The sequence below is a fragment of the Thalassophryne amazonica genome, chromosome 11 (assembly GCF_902500255.1).
Source record: "Thalassophryne amazonica chromosome 11, fThaAma1.1, whole genome shotgun sequence".
In the NCBI taxonomy this organism is placed as follows: Eukaryota; Metazoa; Chordata; class Actinopteri; order Batrachoidiformes; family Batrachoididae; genus Thalassophryne; species Thalassophryne amazonica.
In genome coordinates this window covers 17670490-17686429 of record NC_047113.1, presented here as the reverse complement: position 1 = coordinate 17686429, position 15940 = coordinate 17670490, and the positions used below count along the sequence as shown (strand labels likewise).

At 42.3% G+C, this 15940-nt stretch overlaps 1 protein-coding gene across 1 annotated transcript in view; it reads left to right on the top strand.

Annotated features, from left to right (window-relative positions):
• ablim3 (actin binding LIM protein family, member 3) overlaps positions 1-15940 on the top strand; it is a 228124-nt gene that overhangs the window by 60906 nt on the left and 151278 nt on the right. Inside the window, exon 3 of the mRNA XM_034181319.1 lies at positions 11550-11733. Within this exon, the coding sequence (XP_034037210.1) occupies positions 11550-11733 (184 nt within the window). The remainder of the gene's footprint in view (positions 1-11549; positions 11734-15940) is intronic.

The window sequence follows — 15940 nt, the reverse complement described above, 5'->3', positions numbered from 1 at the left end:
GATGTGGAAATCTCAAAAATCCTATTCCTCTTTTCCATAAAGGCATCAAATAGCATGTGATTTGGGTTTTTGGTTAGTGCTTTACTGGCTCAAAATGCAGCGGCGACATTTGAAGCTCCCTGTTATTTTTCAACGGTGGTGGAAATGTGGTTGGCATGCGCACGCACATATTCTTTTCAACACAATAAAAGTCTAAAGATTTGGGTCCCACTCATCCCTGTTTTTCAGTTCCTTTCCACTCCGGCCGGCATCATTGCACCGTTACCCTAGTGATAACCATATATCGTTATATCTCACTATGCACGCTGTCCGTTTCGTCATTCCTCCATGCACACAATGCTGTCACATCATGGTTGGATTTAGTATGTTTTCTTTGTCTTGTGGAATCTCAGATTGTTTTGATTTTAAGGGCCCATTCATCTTTTATTACACCATAAAGTCAATATGCTGCACTCATAAACAGCTCAAGATTAAATGAGCTCCTTTGAAGGGTTTTATGTGTGTGTGTGTGTGTGTCAGTAGCTACTAGCACACACTGAGTACTGCAGGTTGGAGTGAGGTTAATTTAGCCGGTAACTGCAACTGCTTGTTGAGGTGCAGTCAGAGTGGTGCAATTTATAAGCAAGTTGTTGACACAGTAAGTTGTTCACACAAGCAGAAAAATTCTTTACAAATTTTAATTAAAATGATGTAAAGCCCACCTTCAAATATTAGCAGCATAAAAGCATAAAAGTAGTTTTCAGCATATTGCTGAGTACTGTCAGTTGAACCCGTCGCCACCAGCCACCTCGTTAGCCATTCTTCCAGCTAGCTTATGTTTCCACTCCTTCATGTTGTGTTAATGGACAGTGGTTTGGATTCAGCATTGAAACCGTATAAGATTTCAAAAGTAAATACTGCTGCATGTGAATTTTATTTTAGTTTCATTTAACCACCCCATGAAAGGCCGATTACCAATTTGTAGAAATTACATTGTGCATATAACTTAAAATGTATTGACTGTAGATTCAGCTGTGCTTAATTCTTTGTTTCCCCATTAATATAATTTTCCTTTGGGCTAAGAGACAGGATATTCTACATGCCAACTCAATGGAGCTGCCTCCACGGGGAGGGTCCACTAGTCCTAGGGTCCACTGGTCTTAACCTCTTTATATTATTTGAAGGGGTATATTACAACTCCAAGCTGATTTTGAAGTTCCCAAATAAATTTATTACTTTCAAATACCTAACAAACCAGATCCAGTTTTGTTCAATTTGCAAAAATAAAACATGTGATTCTGTTGACATACACCATTAATCACCTTTAATCATACTATTGTCTATAAATCTGTTATTTGTTGAAAATCAATAAATAATGGTAATTCACCATAATTAAATGTTTTTTTTAATTGTCACACTTTTGTAACATTACTGGTCTTAACCTCTTTATATTATTTCTTCTTCTTTGTCTTTTGGCTGTTCCCGTTAGGGGTCGCCACAGCAGATCCGTCGTTTCCATCTCACCCTGTCCTCTGTATCTTCCTCTGTCACACCAACCACCTGCATGTCGTCTCTCAGCACATCCATGAACCTCCTCTTTGGTCTCCCTCTTCTCCTCCTGCCTGGTGGCTCCATCCTCAGCATCCTTCTCCCTATATACCCTGGGTCCCTCCTCTGCACATGTCCAAACCATCTCAATCTCGCCTCTCTGACTTTGTCTCCAAATCGTCCCACCTGAGCTGTCCCTCTGATATGTTCATTCCTAATCTTGTCCATTCTTGTCACTCCCAAAGAGAATCTCAACATCTTCAGCTCTGCCACCTCCAGCTCTGCCTCCTGTCTTTTTGTTAGTGCCACTGTCTCTAAACCATACAACATAGCTGGTCTCACTACTGTTTTGTAAACTTTCCCCTTCACTCTTGCTGATATTCTTCGGTCACAAATCACTCCTGCCACCTTTCTCCACCCACTCCACCCTGCCTGCACTCTCTTCTTCACCTCTCTACCACACTCTCCATTACTTTGAACAGTTGACCCCAAATATTTAAACTCATCTGCTTTCACCACTTCTACTCCTTGTAACTGCACTATTCCATTGGGCTCCCTCTCATTCACACACATGTACTCAGTCTTGCTTCTACTGACTTTCATTCCCCTTCTCTCCAAAGCATATCTCCACTTCTCCAGACTAGACTCAACTTGCTCTCTACTCTCACTACAGATCACAATGTCATCTGCAAACATCATAGTCCATGGGGACTCCTGTCTGATCTCATCTGTCGACCTGTCCATCACCACTGCAAACAAGGAAGGACTCAGAGCTGATCCTTGGTGTAATCCCACCTCCACCTTGAATGAGTCTGTCATTCCGACTGCGCATCTCACCGCTGTCACACTATTCTTGTACATGTCCTGCACTACCCTAACATACTTCTCTGCCACTCCAGACTTCCTCATACAATGCCACAACTCTTCTCTTGGCACCCTATCATAAGCTTTTTCTAAGTCCACAAACACACAATGTAACTCTTTCTGTCCTTCTCTGTACTTTTACAACAGTATTCTCAGAGCAAACATTGCATCTGTAGTGCTCTTTCTCGGCATGAAACCATATTGCTGCTCACAGATCTTCACCTGTTTTCTAAGCCTAGCTTCTACTACTCTTTCCCATAACTTCATGCTGTGGCTGATCAGCTTTATGCCTCTGTAGTTACTGCAGCTCTGCACATCACCCTTGTTCTTGAAAATAGGAACCAGCACACTTCGTCTCCACTCCTCAGGCATCCTCTCACTTTCCAAGATTTTATTAAACAATCTGGTTAGAAACTCTACTGCCATCTCTCCTAGACATTTCCATGCCTCCTTTGGAATGTCATCTGGACCAACTGCCTTTCCACTCTTCATCCTCTTCATAGCAGCCCTCACTTCTTCCTTGCTAATCTCTTGTACTTCCTGATTTACTCTCACCACATCATCCAGGCTTTTCTCTCGCTCATTTTCTTTGTCATTTTTGGCCAATTTCCACCGGCACCCTGTTGGGCAATAGCACCGGTGGCGGACGTTGTTAACCCGGGCCGCGACCGATCCGGTATATTATTTGATGGGGTATATTACAACCCCAAACTGATTTTAAAGTTCACAAATAAATTTATTACTTTCAGATACCTAACAAACCAGATCCAGTTTTGTTCAATTTGCAAAAATAAAACATGTGTTCTGTTGACATACACCATTAATCACCTTTAATCATACTATTGTCTATAAATCTGTTATTTGTTGAAAATCAATAAATAATGGTAATTCACCATAATTAAATATTTTTTTTTAATTGTCACACTTTTGTAACATTACTGGTCTTAACGTCTTTATATTATTTGATAGGGTATATTACAACTCCAAACTGATTTTAAAGTTCACAAATAAATTTAATACTTTCAAATACCTAACAAACCAGATCCAGTTTTGTTCAATTTGCAAAAATAAAACATGTGAGTAAAGCTCTATTCTCACATTCACAGATATGCATCCTGGAATGTCACATTCTGTAATCTTGGCAAACTAGCATGTGAAGATCACTTTTGCCCTGAAATGTGATTAAGCACCTGGCTTGATGATGTTAACATGCTGGACTTGTACCATGTGATATGTGCAAAAACTATAACACTGAAGCACACCCATAGTATAACTTTGGTACAACGTTGGCACTTCTGGAAAAAACTCCTGGGCCAGTTTTATAAAGCAGTCTAATCTTTTAGTCTGTTAAACTTAGTTGACTACAGTTAGTCGCCCAACATTAACTGTCCAATCACCATTTCACATCAACGGCTAAACTTGTAGACTGGCCATTTTACGTTAGTCTTACATTAGTCAATGATTTTCACAGGCATAATGGTGAGTGCCATTGCCAAGAAACACCTCCAATGCGTGACGGTTTTTTTACTTCCAGGCTGGTCATTGTCATGAACTATCCAGCCTTTGTTTCATTAACTGGCTTTATTGACATTTATGGACACATACAAACTGCAGAATAACGTGCTTAGCTCTTAGCCCAGCAGTTCTGTTTCTTCTATACTTCAGTCAAGCCTTTTTGTGCACACAATGCTGCTCACACCCAGTGGCGAATGTGAGAACTGTCACAAGCACATCATGGCAGTTGTCGTCTGCTATGACCATGGCCAAAAGCGGAGGAAGCTCTTCTGTTGGAGGAATACAAGTGACATAGGGGTACTCTTAAGTGTTCCATCAAGTAGTGGTACATGGTAGCCACCATTTTTTCAGGAAAGACACTTACATTTTATGGACTAAAATCAGGCTAAAAACCTTAGTCAGGTAACGCAAAACTTTAGTTGACTAAGCACTTTGCGCAACGACTAACGTCAAAAAATTAGTCAACTAAATGAGTTTAGTTGACTAGAGAAGATTAGACTTCTTTATGAAGTCAGATGATGTAAGGGCATGTACAACAATATTACAGGCTCCATGAAAATGCAGATAATTACCAAAGTATGTCAAAAATCTAATCAGAAAAGTAAACTAGACCATAGCCCAATCAAGAAATATCCTAGTTCATCACCATGTGAGTGGCTGTTGAAAAACGTTGCGGATGCAGCACTTAGTGGGGCGTCTGGGGGACCTCCCCCATTAAATTTTGAAATATGACATGCAATTTGGTGCAATCTGGTGCAATTAATAAGCTGCGTGTCCCTTCCCACCACTCAGTGGCACAACGCTGGTCCATAACTCATCACAACATGTCAGACACGGGCACTGACCCGACATAAAAATCTGACAAGTTGGGAGTGAGAATGTGTTTGACTTTGTGGCCAGTGAGCAGAGTGACAGCTGGAAAACTAACACCTGTTTAAGTCTGTTTGGAGAGATAAGAGTGGAGTGCAGGTTTGCTTTGGTGGTGACATTAAGGCCCAGAAACAATCCCATAACTTTAGTGGATGCCCCCAAATGAGATCTTCCTTCATGTGGTTTCTCCTGCTTTTGTGGACCTTATACTCTTAACATCTTAGATCTGAACAGTCTTTCTGATGTGTAGAGCCTCTGATCTTATCTCCACTCCATGAGCTCTTTTGCCATTATATGAGCTATAAAGTGGTGCTACACACAGGAACTGGAATAATGATTTCATTATTCAGGAATCACTTGGGTCAAGGTGTCTGTGTTCATTTCAGGGAAATGCTTATTGATATATAAAAGTGGTTCCTTCAACCTATTTCATATACACAACCTGAATAGCCTGTGTAGAATTGACACAGCAAGTGGAACCTATCACATCTCACACTGGGCAAGAATTCAAACTCATGTGCAGCTTAGGGCCCCTTCACAGATAATACGAATAAGTACAAATCAGGGCGAATCACGGTGGAACAGCTCGTATGAGTGAACCATGAAAACATAGAACTGACGGGCAGGTGTGAATGATGTCGCTGCGATGGTTTCGTGCACGCAGGAACACAATGCGAGCAACTGTGCAATGAGTAACCACATCGCGCAGCTGCTGTGAAAAAATAAATAAATAAAAATTGTTAAAATATACATGCTGCGATGGTTTCATGCACGTGGGAACACAGTGTGAGCAGCTGCAGCATTTGTTACCATATCGCACAGCTGCTGTGAAAAAATAAAAAATACATGCCACCCACATGATTCAAACCTGCATTTTCCAAAACCTCTGATTGCCAGTCAGAAACTTTACCACTGAGCTACCATCGTTGTACTGTGCAAGGTGCGGGAAAATGTCTGATATCAAAAAGGACATGGACGTATTTAAAAAATAAATAAATAAAACCACACGCCATATAAAAACACCACATTTTATTGAATCACTCTTATCAAGTGGGCAATACAAGTATGAACCATCTGTTCCTCTGTTCATTACCCATGGTCACAGATGTGCAGTCATGAAGTGGCATGAATGAAGCAGTGCGCTCTTATCATGTCCACATTTGCTGACCTGGTGTGTCTAGTCCCCCGACACGTGTGTCTTGTGGACGGCGTGCAACGGACCCACAGTCCGTTTCACCTGGGGTAGCCTGTCAATGTGCGTGCCGTGTGCTCCCTCGCTGCAGCTTGTCACAACAGTGATATATGTTTATATGTATGTCCACATGAGGACAGCAAGCAGACATGAGCTTCACAGTGGACAGTTCTTAGGTCATGTCTGTCCAAACACGGTACGTGTTCTCCAGCTGGGACGTCCAGAACCAGAGGTCTCCACAGCAGCTTCTGTCGTTGGACACACCCCATGTCGGTTCGGTGCACATGCCAATGTGTTACTGTGTTTCTGTGTTATGTGAGCTGTCAGTGAGTCTCTGGTCAGCAGCTGACAGGCAGCTCCCTATGCTGTCTGCACTCTGACCTGCCTGTCCTGCCCCCATGGGATCATGTCTGTGCAGCATATATATCAGCATTTTCTGCACACTACGTGTTGGGGGGGGGGACACATACGCACACCTGCGATACACATGCAGACCACATGGGTGTTGCTGTTTGCAAAGCCACACTCGTGGGAGCACTTAGACAAATTTCACATCCAGCTTGAAAGTGATCATCTGCTGACTGTTTTCTTGCTAATAGTGCGAATGGCCACACATTTTCTAAGTGCCAAGCTAGCAGTGTTAGATGTGTGTGAGTGACACCTGGAATTTGGCTGACACCTGCCGTAACAGGGATTGAATGGGCTCGCACACACTGTCTTTCAGTTGCTTGTGTGCCCAAATAATTGTAGCAACAGGTGTAAAAGGCGTTGGAGGCAGCTACGATTTTACACGTATTGCATACGATTCCTGCTTCATGTGCACTTCATGTGCAATTCGACCACTTTTGTACTATGTGTGAAGGGGCCCTTACTAATGTAACTTGCATGTATTTGGACTATGGTAGTGCCTGGAGCATCCCACTCAAACATAAGCAGAACATGTAAACTGCACATAGAAAAGCTTTGCAGCTGCTGCTTGAATAGTTGTGATTTGATTTGGACTAAACTCAATGGAATGAGTGAGGGCCAGCTAATTTGAAAAATTAATTTGATTTTGAGAAGGTAAATGGTAAATGGACTGCGTTTATATAGCGCTTCTCCATCTGCATCAGACGCTCAAAGCGCTTTCCAAATAATGCCTTACATTCACCCCGATGTCAGGGTGCTGCCATACAAGGCGCTCACTACACACCGGGAGCAATAGGGGATTAAAGACCTTGCCCAAGGGCCCTTAGTGATTTTCCATTCAGGCTGGGATTTGAACCGATGATCTTCTGGTCTCAAGCCCAACGCCTTAACCACTAGACCATCACCAAGGTCATAACCAAGGTCATAACCAAGGTCAAAAATTGGTTCCAGTGCTTAGATTAAGGGGATATGGAATGGCTCTTCCAAGGAAATGGTTAAAGACACACCTGTGGTTGCTTTGTTTGTGGTTCAATCACAAAATGAGTCACATTTTTGTGACGCCATTTTTATTTTACTATTTCTATCCCTACCCCTAACCATAAGCTAAGCCTCTCCCTTCCATTATGGCCCCTTCACACATAACATGAAGTTGGGTGAAAGAGACAGAAGCCGGATGAAAATTGATGAAAAAAAAAACACATTGGCAAACCGTGAAAAATTCCAAACGCTGTCAGGAGGGACACACTGTCAGACAGGCGTGAATGATCCCGTGGCAACGGTTTCATGCACGCTTGTGAGCACACGCACAAACACAGTGCAAGTATGTGAGAGGTGTGATACCACATCGCGCTCACACAGCAACGGAACCAATCACATGTAGAAATGTCCATAAATCAATGAAAATGTGTAAAGACAAAATAATGAGAGAGCACAGAACATTATAAGAACAATGACTGTACTGTTTAAATGTAAGACAATCATGTTGCTGGTAATGATTCTGTTCTCACTGTAAAAACACACACAAAAAAGAAAAAAAAAGCAATGTTTAATATTTAATTCCTGTTATAAAGAGCGGACAATACAAGAATTATCCCCCTCGTGTTCCTTTATGTACATGAACCATGGCCATGGATGTAAACAAGGAAGTGAGTGAAGAATGAGTGAAGCCATGCACTCATATCATCAGCCGGATCCACATCTCCAGCTATCCAGTGCACATTGAGGCTCTGGTGACCGTGTTGCAAAGGTGATATGTGTTATTATTTATTACCATGTGAGGAGAGCCCCCGATGCACACGCATTGCAGTGCCATGTTGTGAGGTGATATTAAGCATGACACAATATGTGTTTACCAGCTGTGCATAGCAATAACACAATGGTCAGGTGCAACTTTGACTGCATGCCCATCGCCATGCGTGCTGAGATGTGGTTGGGGTGATCCAGTTTGTTTTTATTTTTCCCCATGTCGTTATCATTTACACACACGCTTGCAGCACCGTGCCTTGTACATGGGTGACTGGAGCACATGACAATATGTGTTGCCCAGCTTTGCGTTGTGCTGATGCGGTGGCTGCGATGTGGAACGGTGCAAGCTGCAGAAATGCAGCACTGGCCATGGGCAGTGGTCAGCTCTCCCCCCCCGCTTGATTTCGAATGACATCCAACCCATGATGTGATTACATGTCAACCATCGTCCCCTGACAAACGCATAACTGTAGTGAGTGTGTGCGCATGTGATCATGTCAATCAATGCGGACATCACATCATTGACAAGCGACACGCCCACCTTTCCATTGCGGCAATCACATAGATGGGCTCACAGCTCCAGGCTGTGGGGCAATTGAGCTGACCACGCTGATTTTTGTATGAGACTGTCAGTCAGGCATGACATGACTGACGGGCCGTGTGGACGTTGCGATTGCTGTGACTTCGCGGAGTGCATTCAAACCGTATACAGTGGTCCCTCGTTTATCGCGGGAGTTACGTTCTAAAAACAACCCACAATAGGCGAAATCTGCGAAGTAGTCAGCGTTATTTTTTACAATTATTATAGACGTTTTAAGTCTGTAAAACCCCTCACTGCACACTTTACTCGTATACACTTTTCTCAAACAGGCATTCACATTTTCTCACTTTTCTCTCATGTGTAAACACTCCCAAAGTTCAAACCTTAGTAGAAAAATAAGACCAACCTGTTTTCAGGCCCAAACATTTGTTTGAGAAATAAAAATACAATGTTTTCCTATAAATAATTATGATGGCTTTTAGAACTAACAAATCTAATTTTAACTATCAACCTACGAGGTTGGACACATAAGAAATTATTAATAGTGACTGACCAGTATTTCACAGTTCCTCTGATCGCGTCTCTTCATCCTGGCGCCACTCCGCTGTCGCGTCTTTTTCCACTGAGTGACACCTTGGTGCAGGTGTCTTTTTCCGAGTGAAGAACACAGTTATGGGTAGTTGTTGGCGCTCTTTTTTCTTCTGGGCGAGAAGATTCTTATAAACAGACATGCAGAACGGTGCCGCGACCGGCCTGCTTGATGAGGATATATATATATATATACGAGGGCTGTCCGTAAAGTATAGGTCCTTTTTATTTTTTTCAAAAACTATATGGATTTCATTCATATGTCTTTACGTCAGACATGCTTGAACCCTCGTACGCATGCGTGAGTTTTTCCATGCCTGTCGGTGACGTCATTCGCCTGTGAGCACTCCTTGTGGGAGGAGTCGTCCAGCCCCTCGTCGGAATTCCTTTGTCTGAGAAGTTGCTGAGAGACTGGCGCTTTGTTTGATCAAAATTTTTTCTAAACCTGTGAGACACATCGAAGTGGACATGGTTCGAAAAATTAAGCTGGTTTTCAGTGAAAAGTTTAACAGCTGATGAGAGATTTTGAGGTGATTCTGTCGCTTTAAGGACTTTTCACGGTGCGAGACGTCGTGCAGCGCTCTCAGGCAGCGTCATCAGCCTGTTTCAAGCTTAAAACCTCCACATTTCAGGCTCTATTGATCCAGGACGTCGTGAGAGAACAGAGACGTTTCAGAAGAAGTCGATTTCAGCATTTTATCCGGATATTCCACTGTTAAAGGAGATTTTTTTAATGAAAGATGTGTGGACGGGTCCGCGCGTCGGGACGCAGCCGACGCGGCGCGGCGGCACAGGAAAAACATCTCCGTGTTGATAATCATTTGTTAAAATCCAGTTGGCTTTTGATGGCTTTCAGTGGAGTGAGTATATGAGAAATTGTTTATCAGCTGGAGATGTTCCAACTTGTCCTTAAGGCTTCCAACAGAGGTGTTTTTCCCGTGACGGAGCGTCGCGGCGGCTGCAAGCCGACGCTGCAGTCCGCCCGCACGTCTTTCATAAAAAAATCTCCTTTAACAGTGGAATATCCGGATAAAATGCTGAAACCGACTTCTTCTGAAACTTCTCTGTTCTCTCACGACGTCCTGGATCAATAGAGCCTGAAATGTGGAGGTTTTAAGCTTGAAACAGGCTGATGACGCTGCCTGAGAGCGCTGCGCGACGTCTTGCACCGTGAAAAGTCCTTAAAGCGACAGAATCACCTCAAAATCTCTCATCAGCTGTTAAAATTTTCACTGAAGACCAGCTTAATTTTTCAAACCATGTCCACTTCGATGTGTCTCACAGGTTTAGAAAAAATTTTGATCAAACAAAGCGCCAGTCTCTCAGCAACTTCTCAGACAAAGGAATTCCGACGAGGGGCTGGACGACTCCTCCCACAAGGAGTGCTCACAGGCGAATGACGTCACCGACAGGCTTGGAAAAACTCACGCATGCGCATGAGGGTTCAAGCATGTCTGACGTAAAAACATATGAATGAAATCCATATAGTTTTTGAAAAAAATAAAAAGGACCTATACTTTACGGACAGACCTCGTATATATATTCATATATATATATATATATATATATATATATATATATATATATATATATATATATATATATATATATATATATATATATATGGTTTGCAGCTGATTCACGTTTTTGGGGTTAACAGCGTATTGAAAAGTTTTCTAGTCTATTGTGCAAACAGATTCTGCTGCCATTCAACACCAAAGCACAGGGACAGCACCTGACTACATACACACCCACATTTGAGTGCAGTTGGATGTGTGATTTGAAGGCCAAGGATGCTATGTGTGAAAACCACTCAACTGTGTGGAATCTAGCAGTAACACTTGAACTGCTTTGCACAATTTGAAAGACAGGGCCCACTGTCTGCTCAGAACAGAGGTGCACACATACACAAATCAAGCCCTCAATAAAATGCTTTTGCTTCCTTCCAAATTGACTTTTGCTGCAATGAGTTTGTAGTCAGTGTACTGAAGCTGGGAAGTCTCCTCCACATCGTATTGCACAAAATGAGTTTTGTGTTGATTATATCAATATATTCACATTAAAGTAAAGTGGCTCACTGCTGACTGGAGTAAAACAACCTCCCTCACAACATATGTGAATAGAAAACTAAAGAAATGTGCACTCAGAAACAGGTAAAAACAAGCCAAGATATTTATTACAATGTAAACAGTTAATATTTTACTTTGTTTGTTAAAACTGAAGGACACAGTTTAGAAAAGCTACCCCTCCAAAAAAAGAAAAAAAAAAAATCAAGTGTCTTACCCATTCTCTCTGCAGTGTGTAACTGTGACCTGGCTCGATCGGGTTTCTTCCAGAAGAAGGACGAGTATATCTGTACGACAGATTATCAGCGTCTATATGGCACACGCTGTGACCGCTGTGAGAACTTCATCACAGGAGAAGTGGTCTCTGCTCTGGGACGTACTTACCACCCAACGTGCTTCGTCTGCAGCATCTGCAGGTATGCTCACACTGACACATCGGTGATATAGATATGAAGGTTAAACAAAGGATGTGATTAACATGAAAATATATAAATATAAAATATATAAATGAAAATAAATTGAAATTGAAATTGAAAAAATAAATAAAAATAAAGTCAGTCAAAATACTAGCTCATAAATCTGCACTTTCTCCTTGGATAATGTACTCTGTAAAGTACATATACACTCAACAAAAATATAAACGCAACACTTTTGGTTTTGCTCCCATTTTGTATGAGATTAACTCAACGATCTAAAACTTTTTCCACATACACAATATCACCATTTCCCTCAAACACTGTGCACAAACCAGTCTAAATCTGTGATATTGAGCACTTCTCCTTTGCTGAGATAATCCATCCCACCTCACAGGTGTGCCATATCAAGATGCTGATTAGACACCATGATTAGTGCACAGGTGTGCCTTAGACTGCCCACAATAAAAGGCCACTCTGAAAGGTGCAGTTTTATCACACAGCACAATGCCACAGATGTCGCAAGATTTGAGGGAGCGTGCAATTGGCATGCTGACAGCAGGAATGTCAACCAGAACTGTTGCTCGTGTATTGAATGTTCATTTCTCTACCATAAGCCGTCTCCAAAGGCGTTTCAGAGAATTTGGCAGTACATCCAACCAGCCTCACAACCGCAGACCACGTGTAACCACACCAGCCCAGGACCTCCACATCCAGCATGTTCACCTCCAAGATCATCTGAGACCATCCACTCGGACAGCTGCTGGAACAATCGGTTTGCATAACCAAAGAATTTCTGCAGAAACTGTCTCAGGGAAGTTCATCTGCATGCTCGTCGTCCTCATCGGGGTCTCGACCTGACTCCAGTTCGTCGTTGTAACCGATTTGAATGGGCAAATGCTCACATTTGCTGCCGTTTGGCACGTTGGAGAGGTGTTCTCTTCACGGATGATGCGAAGGAGATGTGTTGCACTGCATGAGGCAAATGGTGGTCACACCAGATACTGACTGGTATCCCCCCCAATAAAACAAAACTGCACCTTTCAGAGTGGCCTTTTATTGTGGGCAGTCTAAGGCACACCTGTGCACTAATCATGGTGTCTAATCAGCATCTTGATATGGCACACCTGTGAGGTGGGATGGATTATCTCAACAAAGGAGAAGTGCTCACTATCACAGATTCAGACTGGTTTGTGAACAATATTTGAGAGAAATGGTAATATTGTATATGTGGAAAAAGTTTTAGATCTTTGAGTTCATCTCATACAAAATGGGAGCAAAACCAAAAGTGCTGCGTTTATATTTTTGTTGAGTATATGTATATGTATCCTGGCACGGAGCCGGCTTTTAAGTGTAGTCCTCAAGTTTTCAATAGGATTGAGGTTGGGTTTTGGTAAGGCCATTCCAGAAGCTTAATATTAGTGTGCTTTATCCAACCCACAGCCAGTTGTGATGTGTTTTGGTATCATTGTCCTGTTGGAACACCCAATGGTGGCCAGGTTTTAACCATCTAGCTGTTGATTTGAAGTGATGTTGAAGAATGGAGGTAGTCCTCCATCTTCATTACTCCATCCACTTGGTGCAGTGCAACAGAACCGCTGGCAGCAAAACAGCCCCAGAGCATGATGCAGTCACCACCATGCTTGACAGATGGTACAGTGTTATTGGGTTTGGTTAATCCTCACCTTTGCGCCTCCAAACATACATCTTGTCATTGTGGACAAATAATGCAATTTTTGTCTTGATTGACCAAAAAACCTTTCTCCAAAAGGCATTTGGGTTGTACATGTGGGCAGTTGAAAATTTCAGTCTAGCTTGAAGGTGTCAATTTTGGAGCAGGGTCTTCTTTCTTGGTAGGTACCCTCTCAGTTCATGGCAATGTAAATCTCAATTTACTATGGACAGTAGCACTGGTGTTCCAGCAGTTTCCAGTTCATGGCAGGCCTTTTAATTTGATACATTTGTGTGAACTGATGACCTTGGAATTGGCAGTTGTTTAGAAACGGCTCCAAGAGACCTTCCCAACTAGAGTAAATCTACAATACTACTTCTGAGAGCTTCATGGAGGTCCTTGGACTTTCCCATTGTTCTGAGTATTGGTCAGTCCTTTTGAGTGCTGTCAAACACATTCTTCTTATGCTGGTAGAAAAACTACCAGTTGAAGTCAATCATGATCCTGAATGAAGAGTGAATAGGCCTTGGCCTTTTCATGTGAAAAGACATTGTAGAACCTTCAGTGTCACTTTGTAAAAGATTTAAGTGAATATATGTGTATATTTGAGCCTGTATTTTTAATTTTGACCCTGTGTGGAATACGGAAGATACATTTTTGTTGATATACAAATTGCAGTTTTACATGGATACAGAAGGGTGAAATGGCAACGCAGAGGACCCATGAACAGAACATACCACTGCTATTAGTAAAAGCAGTAAACATAATAAAAGCTGGCTTTATTGAATACAGATGTCACTGAAGCAGTCAATATACTCAGCCATAACAGTTCCTACAACAAAGCCATCCATGTCAGAACAGATGATAAGGATGGAAGGCAGTTCATTAAACAACACTGTCCATGAGGGAAGCAGCGAGTGAATAATCAAGTGAAATACGCAAAGGCTCAGTACACAGCCAGCAATCATACCAAGCGACAGCTCATGAGAAGGCAGGAAATTCTCAGAGAACACGTTTGAGTCATTGTGGGTCATAAACTGTAGATCAAATAGGGGAAAATGAATGCGAGAAAGTGGGCATAAATGTAAGACAATCTGGCACTGAAGTGGAGGGTTGTGGATGTTATATTGTACATGATTCTATAAATCAGGAAGTAATAGTGAATGTCATTTGGGAAGACAAAGTGACAAGAAGTAAAGGCTAAGGGCCCCTTCACACATAACACTACGTTGGGCAAAAGACGCAGAAACTGGAAGAAAATCCACAAACCACAAACAAAATGGGGAACACCTGCTGTCGGGAGGGATGCACGGTCGGACAGGTGTGCATGATACCATGGCAACAGTATCGTACACACATGTTCACACACACGAACATAGTGCGAGCACGTGTAAAGTCACTCACACAGAAGTGGAGCAAAATATTTAAAAAAAACACCACAATTTATAATATTTAATTCCTGTTATAAAGCACAGACTTAGATGCCTGGTCGTACACCAGGAAGTAATGAAATGACGTGCATTAATGTTCACCCTTTTATGTTTTACATGATTTACCTGATGCGCTCCACTCATGAAGACATCATCCGGGTTCTCGTCTCATGAGGAGTTGGTTCCCATCTCATGAGGAGTCGGCTCCCGTGTCATGAACACATCAGCCGGCATGGCGTGTCCAGCGCACAGTGTTCCGCTGGTGACCGCATTGCAAATGTGATATGTGTTTTAATTATTACAATGTGGGGAAATCCCTCAGCGACACGTGCCTTGTGGTGATTTTCTGCATGGCACAATATTCACCAGCATTGTGGTGCACTGATGTGGCGGTCAGCTGAAGCGATATGTTTTCATTTATTTCCAAGTGAGGACAGCATGCCAACGTCCACGCCTCATAGCAAAGATATGGTCATATCTAGGGATGAGCGAGTACACCACTATCTGTATCTGTAGCTGTATTTGTATCTGTTCAACCATCTAAATTATCTGTATCTGTATCTGTGCTCAGAGTGGGCGGGACCTAAACCGGAAGTGGGCGTGGTTTAACTTGAATTTTTATGCACTGCGGTGAGAAAGTGTCACATACTGCATGCAGCCATATACAATAAAAATATTAATACAGGCTACTTTGTGTGTTCAGCTATATGTGTGTATTTGTGTAAGTGGTCTGTAAGACTGTTTATTTTTTAATGATCTGTATGAACTTGGTGATTCATGCAAACATCCAGTGATGGCAATTCGGGAAGCAACATAACTGTATTATTCTCAAAGGCACCGCGTTCAGTACGAGCAAAGTTTTCCAACTGACTTTATATCACCAGCCAAACTAAGAGCAAGCATACGGTAATTAAAAAAAAAAAAAAAACGACCGGAGTGGAGGCAATGACTGACGCAACACGAGCCGCTTTCAGCTCTGTCTTGTCAAATACACCATGTACATTACGTAACAAGTTCACCAAGTAACTTTAAATATCATACAAACCGAAATCGAGGCGAGCTGAACAAAACCCTGGTCACATGGCACACAGCGTTTGCTGAACTAAAG